The following is a 27,764-nucleotide window of genomic DNA, read 5'->3' as shown; positions in this document are numbered from 1 at the left end:
TATACCATGACTCTTTATTGGTCCATTCCACGTTGTTAGGTGTGAATTACATTCTTGGTTTGTGCCTTTTTCCCATTATTATTTATTGCTATTCCCATTATCTGAAGTTACTTCTGATTTATGTGTCTATAAAGTTCTTTAAAGATATAGAGTCCTGCTCTCCTGGGTCACTGTCTTCCTTGAACACAACCTTCTCTCCTCTCTCAACTCCCACTTGTTCATCCTCCTTGTGACCTCCCTTCCCTCCACCCGTCACTGTCCTTGTAGAATCCACACCAGAATCCATGCCTGGAGATTTCTAAGATGCTCTCACAGGCACCCTTGATCTCACCAAGTTGGCTTCCTCCTCAAGCAGCTGTGCCAACCACAGGTCCAGTCTGTGCCATATGGTTCTTTTCTTTCATCAACCAATTAGTAATGCCCTGTACTGGATGCTAAATTATTCTGAGCAACTTCAGCTGAGTCATCATTGCTTCTCAGAAACCCTTGGATTATCTTTAATCAATTCTTCAGTAATCTTTGAAACAGATCCCACTGCCCTTAAGTCCTGTATTTAATGCCTCCCAGCCTCCCTCTCCCTACAAGAGGTAAGAACAACATGATGCTATCTCACTTGCTTTGTCTGATTTTCATCTCATCGTTTCTCTTTATTCTTCCCATTGTTTGCTACTTTTCCTCCCATCATGGACAAGGAAGTCAACAGTTCATTTTCAGGAAAGCCAGTCCTCCCATGTGAGCCTTTCCTGTTTTTCCTTGTCTTGGATCTTGTTCCTTTGAGTTTTCCAATGGCCTGACATCTTCAATGTCTGCCTCTCCTCTGGGTCTTTCCTGTCCATCTAAAAACACGTATCACTTTATGCTGCCTAAAAGAGCTTGCTCAGCATCCTGAAGCTATATGAGTTACTAACCACCCCTCTCCTTTGCGTCAACAGACTTCTTGAAGAGCAGTTAATAAGACTTCCTTTTCTCATCTCCTTCTGCTTCCTGCCAACCTCGAGAGTGCCTTGCTTAGTCTCTTTCCTGTGGTACCTGTAACTTTGGGAGCCACATGCACAGGTTGTTCTCCCATGTACTTACCTTTTCACTCTTCCGCAAAGGACAGCATGGAAAAGTCCATCTCTCTTGGTTTTCATGATACTCTGTTCTTATCTTCTGCTAACTCCCAGTTCAGTAATTTTTTTCTTACAACATAACCCTGAAATATAGTCACCCCTCAGTAGCTGAGGGGAATTGGTTTCAAGAACCCCATTGGATACCAAAATCCAAGCATGCTGGAGTCCCCTAGGTAAAATGGCATAGGATTTGCATATAACTAATACACATTAAATCATCCCTAGGTTACTTATAATACTGAATATAATGTAATATAATGTAAATGCTATGTAAAATTTGTTGTACCATGTTGTTCAGGGAATAATGATAAAAATGTCTCTGTGTGTTCAGCACAGATGCAGGTTTTATTTTTCAAGTGTTTTGTATCTGAGATGTGTTGAATCCGTGTACACAGACTCCATGGATGCTCTATTTTTGTGCTCTATTGTGCTCTAGAGGTTTCTCTGGCTTTTTCCATGTCATGGTAGAAAATTTTCAAATCTATCAACTTAAGCCCAACTTCTTTATCCCCTCATATGCTCACTTTTTCAAATGTTCTGGGACATATCCGCATGGGTTTCTCCCTGACATGTTGCCCTCAAGAAATACAAATTTTCCATTGGCTTCACGCCTCTGCTTTGTCCCACTTGGGCTGATCTCATTGTAGTTCTTTTCCCTCCTTTGGTTTGTCATTCTAATCTTTTCTTATTCTCCTAACCTAGATACCAGTGAAATTTCTTTCATGTAACCAATATACACTTTCAGATTGCTGGTTGTCAAATCTGACCAGTCATCAAAATTACTCGTGCCTTTTAAAACTGCGAGATGAGGCTCACTACAGATGTACTGAAGTAGGATCTCTAGCACAGTTTCCCATGGTTTCTGACTGGGCTGTGAGTGTAGATCTGTCTTTACCTAGTTTCTGTGTCTATCTCCTCTTGACATTACAGAAGCCATTGTGTACTCTCTGTTGCTCCAAGCCTGAGATATCACACCTGGGCTCCTGCAGGAGTTCCTTCATGAGGCTTCCCCCTGCACGCTGTCATCTGGCTTCTTCACGTTTCTATGAGATGAGGCTCTGCATGGGTCGTGGCACGCCTCTTAGCATTTTCCAGTGGCTCTCCACTTCCTGTAAGAAAATTCTGTGTTGCTTAACCTGGCCCTCAAGACTCTATGACCTATTCAGGATCTCTAACTTGAGCCAAAACCAATGATTAACACTAATTTGTGCATTTTCCTTTTGGCTTCTGTCTTTGCTATTCCCAGTACCTTAACCTCAGTATTTGCATGTTCAAAGATGGCTTCTATTTAAGGCCCACTAAATACCTTCTTTACAAAGACTTCCCTGGTAATACACACAGGTAGGAACTCCTGTCCCTGAACTTCTTTGTAACCTAGTTTGTCTTTTATAGTAGTTATCTCCTTCCTTTTCGTATCTTGTGTGTGTGTGTGTGCGTGTGCATATAAAAAAGCATATATCAATGCATATAATCTGGAGTGGGCATTTAGCCTAGTGGCTAAGATGCTCATGTCCCATACTGAAGTACCTGGGTTCAGTTCCCAGCTGTAGCTCCTGACTCCTGCTTCCTACCAATGCAGACCCTGGGAGGCAATGATGATGGCTCAAGAAATTGGATTCCTGCTACCCACATGGGAAACCTGGATTAAGTTCCTGGTTCTGGCCCTGGTCCAGCCCTGACCACTTGATATTTGGGAAGTGAACCAATACATGGTAGCACTCTTGCTATCTTTTACTCTCTTCTCTCTTTGAAAAGACCCATATGTAATTCATCCTTTATCACATTTTATATAATATATCCTTAGGGTTAAAAAAACATGTTTCTTTTATTATTTGTTTGCAAGATAGAAAGCCAAAATGAGGGATAAATGAAAATTCTCATCTACTGGTTTGCTTCCCCAAATGTCTATAACAGCCAAGCCTTGACTAGGCCAGAGCTGGGAGCCAAGGGATCAAGCCAGGTCTCCTACTTGAGTGGCAGGGTCTCAAGCACTTGAGCCATCACCTGCTGCCTCCCAAAGTTCACAAGAGCAGGACACTGCAATTGGGAGCAGAGCCAGGACTTGAACCCAGGCACTCCAGTGTGGCATGCTAGTGACCCAGGTGGTATCTTAACTACTAGATCATCCTAGAGAAAGTTCCCTGCACTCATGAGAAGAATGTGTATTCTGCAAATGTAGGATGAGAAGTTCTGTAGATATCCTTTAGGTCCGTTTGGTCTATCGATTAACTTGTTTCCTTGCTGATTTTCTGTCTGGCTGATCTGTCCCTTGCTGAAAGTGGGGTATTGAACTCCCTGATCACTGTTACTCCCTGATGACCATGTTTCTGTGTGTAGCACATCCTCAAGCATCTTTTGTATGGCTAGATGAGTGGCAACAAATTCTTCCAATTTCTGTTTGTTATGAAAGATCTTTATTTCACCTTCATTCCTAAATGAAAGCCTTGCAGGGTACAGTATTCTGGGTTGACAGTTTTTTTCCTCTTAAGACTTGAAATACATCTCACCATTCTCTCTTAGCCTGTAAAGTTTCTGATGAGAAGTCAGCTGTGAGTCTAATTGGAGATCCTCTGAAAGAAATCTGGCGTTTTGCTCTTGCACATTTTAGAATCTTTTCTTTATGTTTTACTGTGGATATTTTGACTACAATATGTCGTGGTGAAGATCTTTTCTGGTCGTGTGTATTAGGAGTTCTTTGTTTCTCCAAATTGGGGAACTTTTCTGTATTTATTTCACTAAAAAGTTCTTCTAATCCATTCTCTCTTTCCAAGGCACTCCTAAGAATGTATGTTAAGTCTTTTGATAGTATCCTATAAGTCTACAACACCGTTTTTTAGTTTTCTAATTTCTTCTCTCTCTCTCTCTCTCTCTCTTTTTTTTTTTTTTTTTTTGGCCTAACTATAAAATTTCTAGACATTTGTCTTCTAATTAGGATATCTTTTCTGCCTCACCAAGTCTGTTCTTAAGGCTTTCTACTGCATTTTTTGTCCTATTGAATTCTTCATTTCTAATATTTCTTTTTGAATTCTCTTTAAAAATCTCAATTTCGGCCAGCGCCATGGCTCACTAGGCTAATCCTCCACCTGTGGCGCTGGCACTCCGGGTTCTAGTCCCAGTTTGGGCACCAGATTCTGTCCGGTTGCTCCTCTTCCAGTCCAGCTCTCTGCTGTGGCCCGTGAGTGCAGTGGAGGATGGCCCAGTTCCCTGGGCCCTGTACCCGCATGGGAGACCAGGAGGAAACACCTGGCTCCTGGCTTTGGATTGGCGCAGCGCACCGGCCACAAGGCACCGGCTGTAGCAGCCACTTGGGGGGGTGAACCAATGGAAAAAAAGGACGACCTTTCTCTCTGCCTCCCTCTCTCTCACTATCTAACTCTGCCTTTCAAAAAAAAAAAAAAAGAAAATCTCAATTTCATGGGACAAATTTTCATTCATGTCATGTATAGATTTCTTTAACTCTTGGATTTGCTTCTGATTACTTCTAAGTAATCCTATGATGAATTTTTTGAATTCCGTTTCCAGCATTTCTTCAGTCTCTTCATCTTCACATTCTAGTATTGAAGTGTTGTTGTGTTCCTTTGGGGGTGTTATGTTGTCTTCCTTATTCTTGTTTCTTGAATGCTGCATTTATTTTTAGGCATTTGTAGAGATACTTTTTGGGTTCCCCCCACCCTGTGATGGCTTTTATCTTTGGACTATGCCTCTGTGGATTAGTGGAGTGTCTGCTCTTTCAGTGAATACCCAGAGGCATGTGCTGGGTATGGCCAGGGAGCTCTGTTCAGTGCTCTAGAGTGAGGGGGTCAGAAGAGTGTCCAAGGTGACACCCAAGTTGGGCATGGTTAGTCTCCTCCTCTTTTGTTTTTATCAGAGGTGAGGGTTTGATCAGCTCTGTTAGCCTAGTCTCACACTCACCTCCTTCTGTCCAAGGAGACCAATGCCCAGGTGTTAGCCCCAGTGGATGCAGTATTCATCCGCACTGCCATAAGACCCACACATAGGATCCCTGCAGTCCTCAATGTGAGCATCCTGTAGCGATGACTCTCACCAGTCAGTTATGGATCCCCAAGCATGTGGAGCACCTACAGAGACTGTCTAGAGACCCAAACACAACCTGAGCCCTCCCACATAGCCACAGTGTCTTCACAGTCCCACACACAAGACTCCCACAGTCATGAGCACCCTGTCCCCTGTCTCCCAGCCAGACTTAGGCATCTCCTCTCAGCTGGTTACTGGGCATGCAGATACAAACTGGCACAGCTGTTTGGTATGTCCAAAATTGCACCTGCCTTCTTTCAGCTAGTTACGGGACACCAGTGCCAGGTGGTTGGGGAGAGAGAAATGTGCCAGGCTCTTCAGCAGCTTTATTGCCAGTGGCTTGGGCTGCTGCAGTCCGGTCTCACCTCACTCTCCAAAGCTGATTTTGAGAGACTCGGCTGCTGGGGTCCTGAGCTGTGCATGTCCACACCCTCCTCATAGATCCACCATGTTCCTCTAATTTGCATAGAGTTTTCTATTCAGCTTTCTCCCTAACTCTACCCCAAGATTACGCTCTTTCCACTTTTTTCTTTTTAAACTATCTTCCCCTAGACTGGAGCAGTACGCTCCATCCCTATTCTGCCGTCTTGTAATCTCACTACTAGATCAGACGCCCACCCCAGAAATACACTTCTTAACTAACAAACTGTAGCTAAGGTTTGTATGAAACTGTTCTGTATTTCAACCATTAAGTCCTCACTGAATCAACAGGACCTCTTTGGGAGGTGCTACTATTATATTCAGTCTGCAAATCGAGAGCTTGAGGCTCAGAGCAAATAAGTCATTTACCTGAGTCCACACAGGTAGTAAATGTCCCTCAGCCTAGCTCTAGATCCTGTGCTTGTAACCATTCTACTGTTCTGTCTTTTTAATGAATAAATCCCATCCAATCCTATTTGTTTCAACTTTAATGCATTTTTTATTTGCCTGGCTGACAGCTAATATTCAAAAATTACCTTTTTCTTTTATTTTAGTTTAACAAAACATAAGAAAGAAATCATGATTTATTATCAGAATGTGTCAATTTCAAGAAAAAAGTAGAAACTGGTTCATAGCAAAGATTTAAGGTGTTGCTGAGTTATTTAAAACTGTTCTACAATTTTGTAAAGATTATAAATCATTGTGGTTGTAAGTTAATAAGTAATTAAAATGAACAGTATTTGATCCCTAAGTGAGTATTTATTCATTTGCTATGTAGGGAGGGGGAGAGAGAGTGAGCAAGTAAGAGAGCGAGCATTCCCATCCATTGGCTCACCCTCCAAATGCCCATCATGTCTGGGAGGTTGAAGCCAGCAGCTGGGAACTCAACCCAGTTCTTCCACGTGCGTGGTATAAAGCCATATGCCTGGGCCATCACCTGCTCCCTCCAAAAGTCTGCATTAGCAGGAACCTAGACTCAGGAGCCAGAGCCAGGCATCAAACCTAGGGCACTAGGATATGGGAGACAAGCATTATAGTAGCATCTCAACAGGTAGGCCAAAGGCCCACCCCTTAAATTAGTATTGTATTAGTCACCAAGGAGCATAGTGTTTTCCCTGTTCCCATCTTTCTCCCCTTAATGCCAGAATGTTTGCAAATAAATACTTAATCTGTGGTTATTTGATATATTAAAGCTGCTTTGCCACCATGAGAAAAAACTTGTTTTTCACAGTGTGTTTCACAAACTTTGTAACTGGATTAAACTCCACCAGGTTTAAAGAAAACAATGACAGGACAGAAACAAATGAATACAGCACATCTGTCTCACTTATTTAAGATGGAATTAAATAGCAAAGTATTTCCTTTTAGGGGAATTGAAAAGCAGTGATCGAAAAAAAACTATATGACTGCTCTTAGCTATTAATGTCAAACTTATGGCACCTAGGGTTAAATGAAAGTACACTGTTCTCATTCTTCAAATAATTGAAAAGAGGAAACAGGGATGACAATGTGGTGCAGCAAGTTAAACCACTACCTGCAACACCAGCAACCCATATCAGTTCAAGTCCCAGCTACTCTGGTTCCAATCCAGCTCCCTGCTAGCCTGGGAGAACAGTGGGAGATGGCCCAAGCTTCAGTCCCGGCCACCCACGTTGGAGACTCAAATGGAATTCCTGGCTCCTGGCTTTAGCCTGCCCAAACCCCAGTCATTGCAACCATCTGGGAAATGAACCAGCAGATAGAAGATCTGTGTCACTGTCTCTCCCTCTTTCTGTAAAAATTGGGAACATATCGTTTTGTGCATAGGGCAAAAATGAACTTTCTATGTTTCATTTGCAAATAATATCAAATATCAGTGTAACTATTAATGATTTGAATTCTATAAAGGAGTAAAAAAGTTGTAAGTAAAATCTCACAAAAATTAAGGTCTGCATAGAACATTGATAAAAATAGGAAAAAAATGTAATGGTCTGTCATTGGATACATATCATTTTGATCAAATTGTTTTGATCAGTGGTATAAAAATTTGATGAAATAGATCTTATTTGTTGTAGACAGAGTCCGTCTCCTTGAGTCATATGCATGGTATTCAATTGGGAGTTTCCTTTCTTTCCTAACACAATTGTTTCCCTTTCTTTCTTTGTAAGGGCTTGGTCTAAGGTTGTTAGTAAGAATGAGCTCTAAGATATTAGTTCACTCCCATATGCATAAAAATCCCTGCCGCACCTGTGGCTACCAAGCCATTGTTTAATGGATGATGACACACCTTTATATAACACAGATCTTAGGTTGATTTGTGGTCAGTTACTGCTGTTAATTCCTGCACACAGCTCTGTGCATGGGTTTCACGTTCTTTTCTCAACTCACAAATATAGTTATTTAACAACAGAGAGTAAGTCATCTACCCAAAGCTTTGGGGAAATACATCATTTTTAAGACCAGACAATGCCCTGATAATCTGATTGCTGTCAAGAGAAAAGGTGCAATTAATTATATTGACAGAGAACCAAAGGATTAAACTTGTGTAGACTTTCAGAATAGTGACATGCCAAAAGAAGTGAAAAGAATCAATATTTTAAATTTGTGTTACACATTTGTATTGTCATGGTTAGAAAACCATATTAAAGAATAGACGTAAGCTTCACAGTAAGCTGGCATTCATTCAGGTTGAGGATCTACCAGAAAACAGCTGTGGGAACTGACATATTTGCTACCCCATAAAAATATCTTCCTGCACACAAAGAGTTATCTGTAGTGTTACTTTTTCTGAGACATTGTGTCAGATTTGACTCAAGACTTCAGTGTTGAACTTGAGCCTATTAAATCTTAATGAGTGTTCTGTGATGTCCTATCAAACTATCTATAAAATATAACTAGCTATTCATGGCCAAATACAAAGTAACCCAGTTTCCAAAAATTATGAGGCCATCTAGCAAGTTTCAAAATATAGATGTAGGCAGGTTTAATGATGCATTGTATACTTTCATTGTATTACAAAAGCTAAGTGTGTTGGGAACTGCTGTTAGGTGCCTGGGCATGTTTGCAGATGAGTGTCCTGAGCTCTTCCAAGGCTGAGTAACTGGTAACGTAGTTCCAAAACTAGGTTAAGCCAGTCGTCTGTTGTTAGATGGCTGACTTCATGTTTGTTTGAGAACTATGATCTTTTAAAAACGTTCGCTATGAAGCATTTGTGCAGTGTGTAGAAAATCACCGTGTTGGCTGTGAAGCTAAATGATAATTTGCCTTCCCATAGACATTTTCTCCTCACCAGAAGACAACAGACCATTTAACCTTTTCCTTAAGAATCACAGATGTAGCTGATCCTTGCCCACCCCTGCCCTGTAGAATATTATCTAGCAACTTCGAAGTATGTGGTTCAAATAGAATTACCCTAATAACAGTTCTTGTGAGGCCCATGTGGGTATGTCTCATCTAACTCGATTATTCTCCTTAGATTCAAAATTATAGCCTGAAAATTGAAAATTATACATAGCTTTTGCAGGGTGAGACCATAATTCTAGGTTTTCACCCTTTTTGTGGAACCCTAATAAATCACTCCAAGTAGACCTGACACCGGACTGCCTGTTAGCATCCAGGAAAGCCCTAAGTCAGCCAGGTCCTGGGCAGACCACATCCTTCCTCTTTATCCTTATGAAATACACCATAGGCTGGCATTGACTCCTTCCCTACCTGCAGAGCCAGTATCTCACCTGCACTTGTGTCAGCAAGGGTCAGGGTAGGTCCGTGTCCATGGTGCTAGGAAGAGGCCTCCATTGTCCCAAGGCTTCTGTGCCTACCTTTACATGTGAAATATCTGCCCATCTACACAAAATTCTTTTCTACAGCAGAGGTTGACCTGAGCCACCAGCAATGAATGAGTTCCATTGCCAACATATATTAAGTGGGATGGGGAGGGATGGCATGGAGTGGGATAGAATATGAAACTAGGGTAGATCAAAGTGTGTCACACATTAACTCAGGTTTTCTCAAAGTTGCCTTTATGATTGTGTAGTCCATACCATTGAATGCATTTCTTACTGCGGTTCATGGTCAGAGAGTTTGAAAGTCAGTAGTTGAGAGCTGCTTTCCCTCCCCAGCGGCCCTGGGATTGACAGAGATCAATGGAGTCTTAGATAAACAGGGTCGATTCTGGGAAGGGTAAGTGCTTCCCCCTCACTTTTTCTTCCTTGCTTTCTTTTCCTTCCCGTTAGAAAACAATCCCAGGGAAGTCTCATTGTGGGAATGCTACTTACAGACAACTTTGCCTACAACCTGCAGACCTAAATTTTTTATCGAGCCTCTGCAGCCCAGCAGCTGCTCTCTGCCTGCTGGGAGGTCCACAGAGCTCCTTCCACCTGCCCTCCTCTTTAAATAGAGATGGAAGGAGTTACAGGGGATGCAGTTCGGCTGTGAGCCTGGCTTTAACTAAAGCTTATTCTCAGCCAGTCCAAGAGGACTTGAACCAAAATTTAGGTTTATTTATTTATTCAACTAATTTATTTATTTTTATTTTCATTTTATTTGAAGGGGAGAAGAGGAGGGTGGGAGGTTTAGTTATTCATTCAACTAATTTATTTTTATTTTCATTTTATTTGAAGGGGAGAAGAGGAGAGGGGGAGGGGGAGAGAGGGAGTGAGGGAGAATGAACGGAGACAGAACTCCCATCCCCAAATGTCTGCAATTGCCAGTGCTGGGCCAGGCTGAAGCCAGGAGCCCAGAACCAAACCCAGGTCTCTCAAGTTCTTGACATTATCTGCTGCCTTGCAAGGGTACACATTAGCAAAAAGCTGGGCTCAGGAGCAGAACAAGGGCTCACACCCAGACACTCCAATATGGGATACAGGTGTCTGAAGCAACATCTTTTTTTTTTTTTTTAAGGTATTTTCATTTTATTTCAAAGGTAGAGAAATCTGCTGCTTCACTTCCCAAATTCCCACAACATCCATGGCTGGGCCAGGCCAAAGCCAGGAACCAAAACTCCATCCAGGTCTCCAACTTGAGTAGCAGAGCCAAGCGCTTGAGCCATCATCTGCCATCTTCCTAGAATGCACATTAGCAGGAAGCTGGTTCAGGAGTGGAGTCAGGACTCAAACCCAGGCACTCTTAGATGGGATGTAGGCATTGGAAGAGAGATGTTAACCAAGCATCAACCCCTCTGCTGACTTATCAAGGCCCTACAACGATGAGCACAGTGTGGTTTTGTGGACTTACACTTTAATACAGGATGGAGCAGGAGACAAATGTGTCCATCATGGGGCCGGCACTGTAGCTCACTTGGTTAGTCCTCCACCTGAGGCTCCAGCATCCCATATTGGTGCTGGGTTCTAGTCCCAGTTGCTCCTCTTCCAGTCCAGCTCTCTGCTGTGGCCCAGGAGAGCAGTGGAGGATGGCCCAAGTGCTTGGGCCCCTGCACCTGCATGGGAGACCAGGAGGAATCACCTGGCTCCTGGCTTCGGATTGGTGCAGCACACTGGCTGTAGCGGCCATTTGGGGGGTGAACCAGTGGAAGGAAGACCTTTCTCTCTGTCTCTCTCTGTCACTGTCTCTAACTCTGCCTGTCCAAAAAATAAAAATAAAAAAAAAAAATAAGTGTCCATCAGACTACAGTTCTCCAGGGAAACCGAACCAATAGGATGTGTGTATGCAGACACACCCACATGCAGTGAAGAGGGTCTTAAAAGGCTCATGGGAAAGCGCAATTAAAATAGAATGTGTATCTCCCATGCACTTTTTGAAACACCCTCAAATTACGAATTTACTGAAGGGAATGGCCCATGTGGTTATGAGGACTGAGCAGGCCCATGGGCTGCCACTACAGACTGGAGGCCCAGGAAGGCAGGTGGTGGAGGTCAAGGGCCTGAGGGCTGGGAGTGAGTGGCACTGATGGCAGTCAATCTATAGGCTGAGCACCAAGAGCACAGAGGGCAGATAGCAGAGTCCCAGCTCAGGCAGGCAGGGGCAAGCGGGAGCCAGCCTTCTTCCACCTTTTATGTTCTTTGAGCCTTCAGTTGACCTGTGCTGCCAACCCACAGCAGGGTGGGCCCTCTGCTCAGGTCACAAGTTCAAGTGCTGCTCTCCTCCGGGAATACCCTCACAGACACACCCGGCAGCCATGGTACCCCCCCCCCCCCCCCGCAATGATTGGTTTATTTATTTTTTGAAAGGCGTAGTTAGGGAGAGACAGAGAAAGATGCTCCATCCACTGGTTCATTCCACAATATCCACAATGGCCAGGACTGGACCAGGCCAAACCCAGGGGCCTAGGTCTCCACCCAGATCTCCAGTATGGATACAGAGGTCCAGTCCTTTGGGCTACCTTCTGCTGCTTTCCCAGGTACATTAGTAGGGAGCTGGACCAGAACTGGAACAGCCAGGACTGGAACCGGCACCTGTATGGGATGCCACATCACAGGTGGTAGCTTAACCCAGTGCACCACAGCGCTGGCCCCAGCAGCCATGGTTAATCAGATACCTGGACACCTCTTAGCCAATGTCCAGGGTTAACCAGCACAGGAATAGTAAGTGAGATATTCATGAGGCTGGGAATGCAATGAGTCAGGGAGAGATGGGAGCGTAGGGGACAGTGTCCGTTTGCACGAGGTTGGCTGGGACGTTTTCCATGACAGTTTAATGGGCTGGGGCCTTGAGTCTGATGCTGAAAGTCGTCCTCCCCAAAGTGTGATCTTCAGATTATGTCGCAGTAAATGGATGAGTTCTACAGCCACGTAAGTTAGGGAGATGGCAGCTGTAAAACAAACCTTAAACAAGTTCCCTTCCTGGCAGGCGTGGGGAATCTTTTTTTCTGCCAAGGGCCATTTGGATATTTATAACATTACTTGTGGGCCATACAAAATTATCAACTTAAAAATGAGCCTGCTATTGATGTGTTGAATTTCAAGTCCTGCCTGCAGTTCACTTGGCAGAGCCAGACCAAATGACTTTGTGGCTCTTACCCGTTCCCCACCCTTGCCTTACTGTGCAGTTTCGCAAGACTTCAAATACGCAAGCGGGCTGTGGAGAGCCGTGTGCCCTTCCCACAATAGGACTGAGACTCAGGGTGGAAATGCTTGCTGAGCTAGTGCCAGACTCAGTGCTAAGAGCCCTGTGTGTGTGGCTCCTCTCGCTGGAGTGCAGATTGACACGGGCAGAGGCTGCCTCTGCTTTGACCCCTCTTTGCTTCCAGCTCTCAACACAGTTGAGTGGGAACCTCACATTCATCCCATCAACATCACCCAACACTTGTTAAACTGATGCATGAATTATCTTTCTACATTTTCCCAGTTATACATTGTATTTATCAGAGTTGTGGCACAGAAATGGTAAGGAGTTTGGCTGAGGTCACACACAAGGCTCTGGAAAGTGGGTGCAGATCCCTTTAACTCTGAAGCCCTGCCTTATTAGGAAGATGGCAGTCCTTAGGGACCATCGTAAAGGACCAGTCTTCCTGGGATTTAGTGCTGCAGAGTAATCTCTCCCCTGAGACGCCTTCTCCTCATCTTTGGACCGCAATTTCCAGGGCTCCGTTAAAGAGAAGTCTGTCTTCAGACAAAAAAGCAGCAGTAGAAGCGGAGGGTTACAAGTCCCATCAACAACTCTTCTATTGAACAAACATTAATTAGGTGCCTTTCCTATGCCAGAGCATGGGCTAGGATGGAGATATAAATAAGATAAAGCCAGTGCACTTAATAGGCTCTACTGAAGGAGACAAACATGTAACAAGGACTGCAGGAAAAAAAGGCCAAGGGAGGGGCCCAGTGTGCTCAGGATGCCTGGAAAGAATAATGAGCATTAGTGGAGACGTAGGCAGAGGGCAGGTGGTGAGGTTTGCCTGTGATGATACCGAAGCCAGTTGAAGGATTTTCAACCTTATTTTTTTCCAAATATTGATTTATTTATATGAAAGAGTTATTGAGAGAAAGAGAGGAGGAGGGAGAGAAGAGAAGAGTGAGATAGATATCTTGTATCTACTGGTTCACTCCCCAGATGGCTGCAGCAGCTATGACTGGCCAGGCTAAAACCAGGAGCCTGGAACTCCATCTGGGTCTCCCATATTGGTACCAAGACCCCAGCATTTGGGCCATTTTCTGCTCCTTTCCTAGGCACACTAGCAAGGAGCCAGATTGAAAGTGGAGTAGCCAGGATACAAACTAGCACCCATATGGGATGCCAGTGCCACAAGTGGCAGCTTGTGAAAGGCACTTTCCTACAAACTTTTTTAAAAAATAGATTTATTTATTTGAAAGGCAGAGTTACAAAGAAACAGAGGGGAGGGGAAGAGAGTGAGAGAGAGTGAGAGAGCACTTCCATCTGTTGGCTCACTCCCCAAATGGCTGCAATAGCCAGAGCTGGGCCAATCAGGAGCCAGGATCTTCATTTGGGTCTCCCACATGTGTGCTGGGCCCCAAGCACTTGGGCCATCTTCTGCTAGTTTCCCAGGGGCATTAGCAAGGAGCTGGATTGGAAGTGGGGCAGCCAGGACTTGAACCAGTGCTCATATGGGCTGCCAGTGTCACAGGCAGCAGCTTAAGCAGCTATACTACAATGCTGGCCTCTCCATGAGCTTTTTGAATAGCTCTCATAGGTATGTATTTCCCACTTTAATACAGAATAAATTTATCTTTTATTTCCATGAACTTTTTGTAGTCCTTTTAGATTTTTGCAAGGATGTTGCTGGCTTCTGTGCAGGATGAATTGGAGCAGAGAGTTCTGTTCAGGAATCCTTCCAAGCAGGCTCCTCAACCAAGGCAACATTTTGGAAAGCATTGTAGAAGTCAAATTTGAGAGGGTGCAATAAACAGGACTTACTGGCACGTTTGGTGCGGCAGGTGAGCCTCAGGATATCCGTGTGGATGGTGCTGGTGGTGGTGAAAGTTTGGGAGGAAGGCTGCTCAACTCAGCTGTGGAAGAACTGCAGTTGAGATTCTCTGAGTATCTGCAAGCCAGGAGCTCAAGAGTCATGGAGATACAAGTTTGGAAATTGTTGGCTCAGAAGTGTTGGAAAGAGGGTGAGGCTAGAGATTACAAGTTTAGGAAGACTGTATAAAACAATGAAGACCCTGGCACATAGGCAAATGTTGGGATACACAAGTCTAACCTATTGCAATGAAGATTTGCAGCTCTGTCTAGAGACAGGAGCCACTAGACTTAGAGTGAGTTCCCAGTTATCCAAATGGGGTTTCGAGAGCTCTTTGGGGAGTTTGTGGGAGGGATACTGAAGCAAAAAGGAAATAAGATTGGAACCATGGATAGTACGCATGAACAAAGGTTAGAATGCACAGTACCAAATGAGGTATAAGGTGCTGCTTCAGATAATTTGTAAACTCAGTCCATAGCTCTCTTGCTACCTGTTCCAACCACAGTTCCCTAGTGCTGACTGGCAACTGTATGAAATATGGTGTCTTTTTGTCTTCCTGTTGACTATAAAGTTATATGCTGAGGACACTTGTGGCTAAGTCTGTATTAACGCTTGCTACAAAAGCTCAGATACACAGTATTTTCTCACCAAGAAGTGGATCAGAATTCTGAAACGTCTTTGCTTTAATATGTTAATTTCAGAGTGAAGGCTTGGACTTTAGAAATAAGGCCTCTGATCTCTTTTTGTTTGCTAACTTAAAAATAATGCATTTGTATTATTGGAAACAGAGCCATAAATATCTTAGCTCCACGTTATTTCACAGTTGTGTGCCTTGTTTTGGTTGATGAGAGCTTGTTTTAGGTAGCACATCCCACATTGTTAGACTCAGAAGGTCACTGAGGCAAAATTAAAGCCAGTACTTAAGAAGATTGTAAACACAGAGTAAATTTCAGCCTCATGTAAGGGGCGGGTGATTTCCACCATAAGCCTTTATTGTTGTCACCGGTGCATAGCTTGAAGGCTGCAATTACGAAGAAAACAGATAATGCAGCTCTACACTGTCTTTAACAAAATGGCAATTAACTTCACTGAAATGATGTTTTCCATTTAAAAATAAAGAGGTGTGAGATATTGTGGATAGGATCTGCTAACTCCAAGAGTAGATTTCCTTAATACTGATACATCTATCTGTTACTTTTTTTCTTTGAACAAGTAATTTCTGAAATAACTAAAACCATTTCAAACCACGTTGTTTTCTACACGAATGAGTCCGTGTTAATTTAACTATTTAAGTTAAATACCTCCCACTTTGATTCTTTTTCTCTCCCTGTGGTTTAACTTCATCTTGACACAAATCTGATGTAGCATACGCTTCTTTCTCTTTCCTTTAATATACAGGACATAAATCTATGTAAAATAGCAACATACATGTAACATAAAATTTTACATTTTAAGTGTTCAGCTCAGTATCAGTAAGTACACTAACCGTGCTGTGCAACCCTCACCACTGTTGTTTCCAGAACTTTTTCATATCTCAAACAGAATCTCTATGTCTATTAAATAGTAATTCAATATTTTCCTTTTAGCTTTTACATGGTATGACCACATATAAACACACACATGTAAATGTATTTGTGCATTTATGTACACACATATACAAGGGTACTTCAAAAAGTTTGTGGACAGATGGAATTAAAAAATAAGTCCTAACTCTATAAATTTGCCTGCTCTACATAACTCATCTAAGTGGAATTATGTATTTGTCCTTTTGTGTCTGACTTATTTCATTTAGCATAACCTGTGTTGTAATATATTTCAGAATTCCATTCTTTTTAAAAAAGATTTACTTGATTTATTTGAAAGGCAGAGTTACAAAGAGGGAGAGACAGAAAAATCTTCCATTCCTGGTTCACTCTCCAAATGGCTGCAATGGCCAGGCCTGGGCCAGACTGAAGCCAGGAGCTTTCTCCAGGACTCCCACGTGGGTGTAAGGGCCTAAGCCCCTGGGCTATGCTCTGTTGCTTTCCCAGGCTCATTAGGAGAGAGCTAGATTGGAAGTGGAGCAACCACAAGTCAAACTGGCACCCACGTGGGATGCTGGCACTGTAGGCGGCAGCTTTGCCTGCTACACCACAATGCCTGCCCCTCCTTTCTCAAGCTGGAGTCTGTTACCCTGCTTTGGCTGCTATAACAATGCCATAGGCTGGATGGCTTACAAACAAGAGGAACCAATTTCCCACAGTTCTGGTAGCTGCAGAGGCCAGTGTCACAGTGCCAGAGGTTCAGTGTGTGGTGAAGGCCCCAGTTCCTGTTGTATCCTCACATGGCAGGAGGAGCAAGGCAGCTTTTGGGGGCCTCTTATATGACGACACCAATCCCATTCCCAAGGATTCTACCTCCGTGATCTAACCACATCCCAATGCCTGACTCTCTAACTGCGTCACTGGTGATCAGGTCTCACCATATGAAGTTGGGGGAGACACTTTCTGACTGTGGCACTAGGTAATATTCCATTGTATGTGAATGCCATATTTTACTCATCCATTCGTCTGTTGGTAGACATACCAGTTGTCTCCATCTTTTGGCCAATGAGAATGATGCTGTTATGAACATTAGTGTTACAGATATCTGTTTGGGCCCATGCTTTCAGTTTTCTGGGTGTATACCTGGAAGAATTATTGGCTCAAATGGTAATTCTGGGTTCAACTATTCAAGGTGCCACTAGTTTGTACACCACAGTGACTACTCCATTTTGCATCCTCATCAGTAATGTGCAAAGGTGCTAATTTTTCCACATGCTCACCAATGCTCACAATCTTCTGTGGATTTTTTTATTTTATTTTTTAAATAATAGCCATCTTAATAGTTATGAAGTGGTTATCTCATTGTGGTTTTGATTTTTGTATCCCTGGCAGCTAGTGATGGCGAACATCTTTTTATGTGCCTCTTGCCCATTTGCATATCTTCTTTAGAGAAATGTCTAATTAAGTCTTTTGCCCATTATTTTTAGTTTGAATTTTGGAGAGAGAGAGAGACACTGAGCATGCACATGTACCCAAGTATCCCCCAAATGTCTACAATGGCAAGGACCAGTATGGGCCAAAACTGGGAGCCAGTAACTCAGTCCAGGTCTCCCCCATGGGTGGCAGGAACCCACCACTTGAGCCTGACCACTGGCTCTCGGAGTCTGCATTGACAGGAAGCTGGAGCTGGGAGCCAGGGCTGGTATGGAATCCAGGGACTCTGATAAGGGATGTGGGTGCACAACTGGTGTCTTAACTGCTGGGCTAAACATCTGTTCCTCATTGCCCGTTTTTGAGTTGGGTTATTTAGGTTTATTGATGTTGTTGAGCTGTAGGAGTTCTTTATATGTTCTGGATAACATGGTTTTCATAGAGATACCCTTATTCCTTGTATCAAATAAGGCGTTTTAGAAGCCTCCTTTTTATTAAGAACACTGAAATAATTCTGCTTTATGTTAGCTAATTAATCCCTATTATAAATTGTTCCCAGTGTGCTAAATGCCTTCTCGGGTAAACATTTAGAGACAACAGAGAAGTTATGAGCAGCTCACCAAATGTAAAATGACAGCTTAGAAATTGTGAAACTAAAATAATTTTCATTAAATGAAGCAGTAATTTTCCATCTATCAAATGCAATTCATGGTAGCTCTTTAGCAACAACATGCCCCCCACCCAACTTTCATCACCCTCTCTCCCTCCCAACACCACTGCTCCTTTTGCTGGGGCCCCAAGGGAGGTGAATGGTGCCTCCTCAGAGACAGATCAGCCAGAGTGCTAGTACTGTGGAAGTTTCAACATGCCTTGCATGGGCCCCTTCTGGGATCCTGTCCCTAATTACAATTTTGTGATTTTTTTGTTTTTAAAGAAGTGCCTCCCTCCCACCAAGTTTTATAAGCTTCAGGCCCACAAAATCCAGAATTGTCTCTGAACACGTTTCTCCCATCTGAAATCATGTCTTAGTCATTGTCACACGGCTGGAAAGCCAGCCTGGAGTCTACTGTTAAGCGCAATGAGTTATTTACGACTGGCTTTCTTCCTTGCCGAGTTTCTGGTCTGGGGTGCCAAGCTACCACACTTTTCTGCAGAGATCCAGAAAAACATGGGCCATGGGTGTTTCTAGCCAACCCTGGTATGCTTTGTTGGCTTCTGCACTGAGCTCTGTCAGTACACAGTGCTGGCTTTGCTCTAGGCACTTAGGGGAGTGTGCAGGCCAAATTTTGAAAATTTGGTGCCCAGTTCATGCAAAATGTGCATGTCCTTTTGTACTTTGCACTGAGCCATAAATAGAATTTTGTGCTTACACAGTGGAAGCAAAGAATGCAATTGCCAGACTTGATACCTAATCTTTGAAAAATTTTGTGAGCACAGCTTAGGCAGTTCCCTATTCTTGTCAGAGGTAAAAATGAGCCTTCTGGCCTTTCCGATTATATGATTTCATTCAACAAAAATGAATTTTTATAAAAATTACATCTTAATATATGCCCTCCTCTTCTGAAAGGCATTAATGATTAAATAATTGTTCATCAATATCAACTTTTCCTTATTATTTTCTCTCCATGCAGTTGTAGTAACTTGGATAAAATTGTGCTTCAATGAAAGATACATCTAAGCAAGATAAGGATAATCTCCTTTGGAAATTCCTTTCTTGAAAAAATGCTCAAATACCTTCTTTCTTTTCCTCTTTCCCCTTTCTCATTCTTTCCTTTCTTATTCTTTCTTTTCCTCTGTCAAACAATTCCGATGTATACATGCACAGGAAGGCATCACAGTGTGAGTACCAGAACCCAGGTGTGAGGGCTTCCCTGTGTGGGGATGGGTACAACCAGCATGGAGCATCAGACCTAGGTGAGAATGGAGCCACTGTACAAGGGGAGGGATGGCGGCACTGGGAGATGGGCCACACACACAGGACTCCACCAAATAGATAAACACAAATATATTGAGAATCATAAGAAATAGATTTCTTACCAGTAGAGAAGTAGTTACAAATGTAGAAAGGATCGATGATGGGAGGGACTAGGATTAGCAACTGGGTCAGAATTGGAAGTATTGATGTGATCTAATGATTTTCACGATGTGTAGAGATTAACACAAAACTATATGGAGATCCACTCACCCCAGTGTCACTTCCTGTGGTTTCCATAATCTGTGGACAACCTTGGTCTGAAACAAACAGTTCGTAAGTGTTAAATTGCACACCGTTCTGAGTGGGGTGATGACATCTTGTGCCATCGGGCTCTGCCCATTCCCAGGATGTGAATCATCCCTTTGTCCAGCACATCCACACTGTCTATGCTACCTACCTATTACAGTCACTTAAATAGTCACTTGGGTCATCAAATCAACTGCTGTGGAACTGGAGGGCTTGTGTTCAAGTTACCCTTATTTTACTTAATAATAGGCTTAAAGCACAGGGTAGTACATCAGCAATTCAGATGTTCCAAAGTGATTTTTAGTGAGAAGTACAAGTTACTGACTTTATCATAGGTGTGTAGTGTGTACGAATGGGTAAAACATGGCATGCGTAAGGTTCAGCACTATCTGTGGTTTCCAGCATCCACTGGGGTCTTAGATCCAGAGAGAGAAGGGCTGGGGAATGAGAATACACGTGTACATTCTGTAGCTCTGGCTACTGAGAGAGCTTAGGGCAGCAACAGCGATGATCATAGTGAGCCCCAGACCCTGCTTTATAAATACTGTCCTCAAGGCGTTTCGCCTAATGGTTAGGATGCCCACATCTCCCATCAGGGAACCTGGCCTCATGTCCCAGCTCTGGCTCCTGATCCCAGCTTCTTTCTGATGCATCACCCTGCTCAGGTGAAGCCTCAAGTAATCTGTTCCCTCCCACATTACGTGGGAGAGATGAATTGAATTCCCAGCTCCTACTTTTAGCGCAGCCCAGTCCCAGATGTTGTGGGGATTGGGGGAATGAATCAGTGGATAGGAGTTCTCTCTCAAATAATAAGCAAGCAAGCAAATAGAACCAGTGTATGGAGCTGTCTCTCAAATAATTAATAGATAAATAAATACCGCTCCCCGGAAAGCAGGATAGCCCAGGGTAAGTTTGAAACATCTTGGACCACTAAGCAAGCAAGTGCTAGCTGCAGGGGTACAGACATAAGAAAAGGCATAGAGGGCACTTTGAAGGGGCACAGATTAAGGGCAGTTTGCTATCAAAAGAAGTAATGATAGTAATGGAGAATAGTCCTCTAAGTAAAGTAGGAACCCATGAGTTCCTGTTATAGAAATAAGTAAAGGGATACATCAAACATTTGACAAGGAAAAAAGGTACCTGCAGGTTCAAAGCCATGCCATGCAAGATCCTTAGCAATGACCAAGGTTCTCCTTTTTGCAAAGGCCAACTGTACAGTGTGGAATCTGCAGCCACTGCCTTAATCCAGTGACTGAAATGACTCCCTTTGGTCAAGGGGGTGTTCTCTTATGCCACTCAAGAGAATTTACAAGAAGAACCCACAACTACTAGTGTGATTTCTGCCAAAGTTTGTAATCTAAATCTTAGCATGAGACAGCATCATAAGAGATTCAAATTTAAGTACTTGCTACAGAGAACCTGGCTAGTAATCATGACAAGGGTCAGGATGAGAAGCAGGCTTTTGGCACAGTGGCTATGGTGCTGTGTGAGATGTCTGCGTCCCTTATCAGAGTACATGGCTTGGACTCCCAGCTGAGTTCCTGATTCCAGCTTCCTGGTGTTACACACCGGGAGGTATCAGGTGATGCTCAAGTACTTGGTTTCCTGCCATCTCTGTTGGAGACCGAAGATGAGTTCTATACTCCTGTCCTGGCTGTTCCAGCATTTGGGGAGTGAAATAGAGGATGAAAGATCTCTATGTCTTTGTTACTCTACCTTTCAAATAAATAAAAGTAAATACATTTATAAAAAAGTGTCAGAATCATGAAGGACACAAAGAAACCATCTGGGATTAAGGAGACTACAGAGATATGAGCTGTGCAAATCTGGATTTTCTACAGATGAAATTATTAGAATCATTGCATGGGATCCAAGGGTAGTAGTAATATAACAGCATTAATTTCTTGTTGTGTTTATGTAGGAAAATGTCTTTACAGAGACAGACATTTGATCTAGTTATTAAAATGCCTTCAGCCCACATTGAAATGCCTAGATTGATTCCTATCTCCCAGCATCAGCCAAGTCTAGTGAAGCCATCAACAGTGTTTAGGGAGTGAACTAGCCAAAGGGAGCTCATTTCTTCCTCTTACTGATTTCCTTCCCACCCCTGCCCCGCACCCCCCCCCCCGAAAAAAAAAAAAAAAAACCAGAAAAATATCTTTACAGAACATCTGTGTTGAAGTATACAGAGGGTGGTGGGTGATTGGGCCAACAACCTTCAAATGCTTTAATAAAAAACCTTTGTACTGTGTTTGCAACTCTTCTATACATTTGAAGACATTTCAAAATAAAATACAATTTAAAATTGTTCTACCCTTGTATTGAACTGTTCCTGTCCATGATCGTAAGGGTCTTGCTGTTGGGTAAATCAGGACTCCAGGCTCTGTTGCGAGCCATCAGGTCAGAGGTCCAGTCCTGTGGTATCCTCAGTTTGTCTTTCAGCAGCTTGAAACCGTGCTTATCTGTGACAGATGACAACTGATTTACTTCCTTCATCTTATGTAACTTGTCCATTTCCAATTATAAGCTTCTCTATAAGATTGTTTCTGAAATCAAAATATCAAAGAAAAATCAAAATAGACAAGTGAAATGGGCAATGAACTCCTGGGCCCTTGAGAAGTCTGAGCTGAAAAGTATGTGAAGAACACAATGGACAGAGTAAGCTCAGTGTTCATGGTAGTAGATGGATCATTTTATCTTTGCTCTAAACTTAGCAATAGATTTTGGTGTCATTAGTCAGAAAAATGAATTCCTGTTTTTCCAGCACATGTGCAAAATTTGTATAGCCTTTCTATTTTTAAATGCCTGTTTGGAATGCTAATTTCCAGAGCACACTGCTGCCTCCCATTTTCTGATGGTACACCCTTTATAGATTTACAGAGCTGTGGTTCCTGGTACTTCCTGAACAGCCCAGCAGGTGGCAGTCTAGGAGAGGAACAGTTCTCACCCTTCCTCATCCCCAGGCCTACTCATTTGCAAAACAAAAAGAATGTGGACTCTATAGAGTGGCCTAAGAATGGGGTTCCCAAGGTTGTTTCTCAAAAATGGGTATCAAGGCACAGAAAGTATTACAAGAAAGGAGCCACAGATAATGTTGGGTGTCTGTGTGACTACATGGTCTTCCAAAGCTCACTGATTCTTTTTTCTTTTCTTTTTATGATTTCTAGAAATCCCACTGATTTTATACCTATTTGCCCTGATTGCTATGACGTGGCTTTGGGGAGGATTGCACATGGCCTACCGCCATTTCTGGATGTTGGTTCTCTTTGTAATTTTCAACAGTCTACAGGTAAGCCTTACAGTCTGGTTGCTGATGACACACAATTACCCAAAATGAACATGAGGCATGGAGCGTCAGTGTGAAATAGTTAAGTGTCCACACTTAGGTGAATCCACGCACACAGGAACATCACGCAGAGTTGTAGAACAGAATGATGGGGGCTAAATCTTTCACAGATGAAATATGGCTGGAATTCTAACTTGCTCACCATCTGCATAGGGAAGACCTGAAATATTTTCTCTCCATTCTTGGCAACATCTAAATAACTTTTTCAGCAGGAGCTCTCAAAGGGCAGCTGTGTACGACTTGTGCAAATGTTTGGAAGCTGGCAGTGTTTGAAAATCAGATCCACTGAGGAGAGAACTAGATAGTGATGTTCAGCAACCCCTTTAAGTCTGACGCTTAGGTAAAATTGGGTATTTTGGTTCACTGAGATATGAACTCACATTCCCCAAGCCCAGCAATGCCCAGCTTAATTAGTTTTGTAAGCATGCTTCAATAGCATAACCAGATATTGTGTAATGGTAGCAAAAATTAAAGCTGGACTTTTTGGTGCTTTTGTTAGGTGGAAAAAAAAGTCAATCCCTGCAATTAACAAATGCAACAGATGAACAGATTTTCTTTATTTTCCAAAGTGCCAACAGTGTATCCTGGGCTAAAGGAATTTCTCAAGTTTACCAAGAGCATCTTTATATCGTCTATCTTTCGGTCACCACCTTGCAAAGAGCATCAGTGTGGACATCCACAGCTATACTGGGGATTGTAACACACAACAGAAATACGACACAGAGCATTTTCAGGCTTGCTCTTCAGAGCAGTTCTTTAGCCAGAGCACATAATGATGCCTGATCAAAGATTAATGTCAACTGAGAAAGGAAAAAATCCAAAAGAACTTAATGGTTTGGAATCAAGTTAATATGCAGACATCTCTGTACATCTGTAGTTAGAACTGAGCAGTTGGTATCCAACAGACAATGTGCAAGGGCTGCCAATACCAGGATTTAGAAGTCAACCCTGTCTTTCTAGGGTCTGATGATTCAAGGGCATAGACAACCATTAGAATATGCGGTGGCAGGTGTCACGTGAGCAGAGTTGTGAGAGCTGAGCAGTGAGCTGAACCCAAACGTGAGCCATCAGGTTAGAGGTCCAGTCCTGGTCACCCTTGCATCTCTGGAGCCTAGTGGGACTGACTACCATTAAGGTCCACACCACAGCCTGCAGATGGAGTGTATTAGCAGGCACATAATTCTGCACAGAAAGGTGTTTAGATTTTACAATATTTGCTTCAAGCTTTGAAAATGGAGCAATGCCACATCAGAAACCTGAATGCCTAGCTTTTCTTTCAAGGCAATACCTGGCTGGCAGCAAATTTCAGGTCTCGCACGGATGCTGCTCCCTCTCGAGATGTGGGACTTGGAGCGGCTCCTGAGCTACTGAGTTGGTTCATCTTACCTGCCCTTGAGTATGTGACACCTAAAGTGTTCATTCAATAAATGAGGAGCGTATGGTTGGAGATGGGCTTTGCCGGCAGAGCATACAATGTCAGCCAAAGCTGCAAAAAGATAAAGTGATTAACCTTGTCTAGAGTAAGCAAAGGTTTGAGAGAAGAAGAAAGGTTTGGCTAGAAGAGCAGCAATGGGAAAGGAAACAGGGTCAGGTCATCTCAAATGCCAGTTCACCTTGCACAGGAGATTCAACTTCTATCTTTAAGCAATGGGACACCATCATAGTTGTGCTTGCTTTGTTCTGATTTGGGTAGTTTGTCAGGCAGAGAAACAGACAGACAGACATAGATCGAGAAAGGGAGCTCCCATCTGCTGATTCACTCCCCCAAATGCCTATAATGTCCAGCCTTAGTCCAAACTAGGAGCCAGGAGTTTAACCAGGTCTTGCCCATAAGTAGCAGGGGCTCAAGGAACTGAGCCATCGCTGCTGCCTCGTAGGGTGTATTTGCAGGAAGCTGGAATCAGTGGCAAGAGCTGGGTATTGAATCCAGGCACTCCATTATGGTACAAAGGTGTCTTAGGCATCTTAAGTGCTAGGCTAGGTGCCTGCCCACTGATCTGATTTTTTTAATTCTGTCAATTATTTTTATTTTGAATGGAAATAAAATGTCATTGCCTACTCTTTAGAAAGACCTGGCCCTGTCGCGTGTAGCAGGGATGTCAGCTAGAATAAGGACAAAGGAGCAGGGTGGTCCATGCACTGGACCCCAGCCTGTACTGTGCATCAGAATTCTGTGGGGGAAGGGTCATAGCCACACTGTCAGATACAGTTGGTCTAGGTAGGAACTGATCATTTGCATTTCTACCAAGTCTCCTGGTGATGCTGACTCAGCTGTTTAGGAAGGGAACTTGGTTGATTCAAAGGAAGTTTTTTGTTGTTTGTTTTCCTTACTTACAAAGGAGAAGCTGACAAGTGGAGGAGAGAGGCAGTGTAGTGGCAAGGTAGTGGGAAAGATAGGGAAGGGGAGAGAGACTCGGGGCCTATGTGAGGCTGGAGGAGACATATGTTCTGCTCTGAGGCCAGCAAAAGGCCGCTGGTTGGTGAATGTGAAAACGGCTCTAGAGCCGAGAGTGTGGAAAGTTGACATGTGGATCTGATGTCCTCGCGCTGCAGGAAGCCGGGCCATTTCTTTTGGAGAATGGGATGACAGCTTGAGGTGAAGTAGTAAAAGATATGCGGCAGTTTGAGGGAAGAAAGTGAGTAACGTAACACTAGGTTGGAAGATGATCAAGAAATGGATTACTGAAAGAGAAAACAGTGAGATCCACTGGAAGCTGGACAGCTCGAATCTGTAATTGAGTCAGTCAGCAGTAATTAAATAAATGTAAACCTTGAGCTTATAATGGGAGTTGCTGTAACCTATGAAACCACACACACAGGAGATGTTCATTGAGCTCTCATGGAAGTTTGTAAATAAATGAGGACTGTTGAGCATTATAGGATACTTAGCTGGGAGACGTACAAGAAATTATGGACTCTTTCTTAGAGGAACTTAGAAGCCAAGCATAAGTGAAAAATATTTCAGGCTCATGTTTAATGAGCTTACTGTGGTCGATGGCACATTACTGAAGCAGTAGCGATTTATATCACAATGTGTGGTACCTGGCACACTTGCACATTCCTCATACCACGTGTTCAGTGAATCAGTCCTAAAAATCATGCTTATTAAGAAACATGTGGAAAATATCATTTCTTCATGGTTTATTGGGGTTGTTCATTTAGTTTACAGACTGTCCCTGTCTTCAAGTTAGGCATTTTTTGGAATATGGCTATATAGTAGTTAGATCTTCCAGGTATGTTCTATGAAGACTTAATGTTTTTTGTTTTTGAGTTTTTAAATGGTCTTTGTATTTCTTTATTGGCTTTTCCCAACTTCTGTAAGCAAAAAAAGTGTATTATGTATTTAATGCTTGCCTCTTTTATTTTGCTAAGAAGCAATTACTCCCTTATTTTTTATTAAGACTATCATGATGTCACAGGTTCCCTGACATGGATAATATTTCTACTTTTGGGATATTTAGTACTTGATGCGTGGAGGATGGCCCAAGTGCTTGGGCCCTGCACCCGCATGGGAGACCAGGAGGAAGCACTTAGCTCCTGGCTTTGGATCTGCGCAGCATGCAGGCCGTAGAGCCATTTGAGGGGTGAACCAACGGAAAGAAGTCCTTTCTCTCTGTCTCTGTCTCTCTCACTGTCTAACTATGCCTGTCAAAAAAAAAAAAGTTCATAGTACTTGATGCATTTTACAAAAAGAAATCTCAGTTGAAGTATTATCAGTAACTTACTAAGCACTTTGTGAAAGATAAAGGTTGAACTACCAAATTTATAATATATTGGAACATTTAAGAAAATGTATGTGAAATATTTTATAAAACATGATGGACACAGGTGCAAAAGTGAATTTAAAAAGAGCTCCTTGAACTCTTAAGATGTTCTTTCCCCAAGAATTGAACTTCTACTTGATTTCTTATTGGTCTGTCCTTTCTATTTATCTTAACAATTGTTTAAAAATAATTAAACTATTATGTAGCAGGAGGGAGCAGAAAGGTAGAAAATGACTTTGAGTTGATTCCTTGGGAAATTTTTCCTAATTTCAGAGCTCCTAGAGAGTATGTCAGCACGCTCCTGACAACTGTTCTTTTGCAACTTCCCCATGTTGCACTTGACGTGAGGTGAACACATCCCATCTTTATTGTGCTATGCTCCATATCAAGAGAGATGGAATGGAATGTGAAAAAGCAAAAGAGCAGTTGCATCCTTAGTTGGCTAGTAATCCCAAATTCCAGGTACCACAGGGCTCTAGCTGCTGAGCGAGTAGAGTCTCCCAAGCATGGAGGCTATACCAGCGCAAGAATCATCTCCTCCCAGCTTAGCAGCCCCAGCAGACAAAGAGCTTATTCCTCATTAAGAAAGTCCCTAAGCAGGGGTTGAATTGTCACATTTTCGCTACCTTCCACCCAAGAACCAACTCTATGGTGACAGACAAGCCCAGGCCTGGGTCAGATTCAGACTCCGATGATGGAAGAATCAAGTGGATCTCCTAGCACTCGCTCACCTGGAATAGAACCCTCACCAAAAGAAAGGATTCTCTTAACAACAGGAGTGGGCACAGGGCAGGCAGGCCAAAGGCACAGATGTCCATGTGCATTCTAAGTCTTCTTCACTGACACAAGTTTGCACAAACCCAAGGAGAGCTATCATGAAACTACCAGGAAATTTAATCAGGGTGACATCAGTTTATTAGGTTTATACTTGCGATCTATCATATAACCAAATGTCTCCACGTTGACCACAAGAAGTTAATAAATTACTGTGTTTAAGTTTTTTTTAAAACTTTCCTGTTCCATTAATCCAGTTACCTCTATTTTAAAAAAAAAAAGAA

At 42.9% G+C, this 27,764-nt stretch overlaps 1 protein-coding gene across 1 annotated transcript in view; it reads left to right on the top strand.

The window, feature by feature from the left end:
* The window catches only part of ADGRV1 (adhesion G protein-coupled receptor V1), a 568,898-nt gene that overhangs the window by 472,786 nt on the left and 68,348 nt on the right, over positions 1–27,764 (top strand). The window contains exon 87 of the mRNA XM_062211963.1: positions 22,764–22,885. Coding sequence (XP_062067947.1) covers positions 22,764–22,885 — 122 coding nt within the window. The remainder of the gene's footprint in view (positions 1–22,763; positions 22,886–27,764) is intronic.

The sequence above is a fragment of the Lepus europaeus genome, chromosome 15, assembly GCF_033115175.1.
Source record: "Lepus europaeus isolate LE1 chromosome 15, mLepTim1.pri, whole genome shotgun sequence".
Classification (NCBI taxonomy): Eukaryota; Metazoa; Chordata; class Mammalia; order Lagomorpha; family Leporidae; genus Lepus; species Lepus europaeus.
This window is presented reverse-complemented; position numbering and strand designations above follow the sequence as displayed.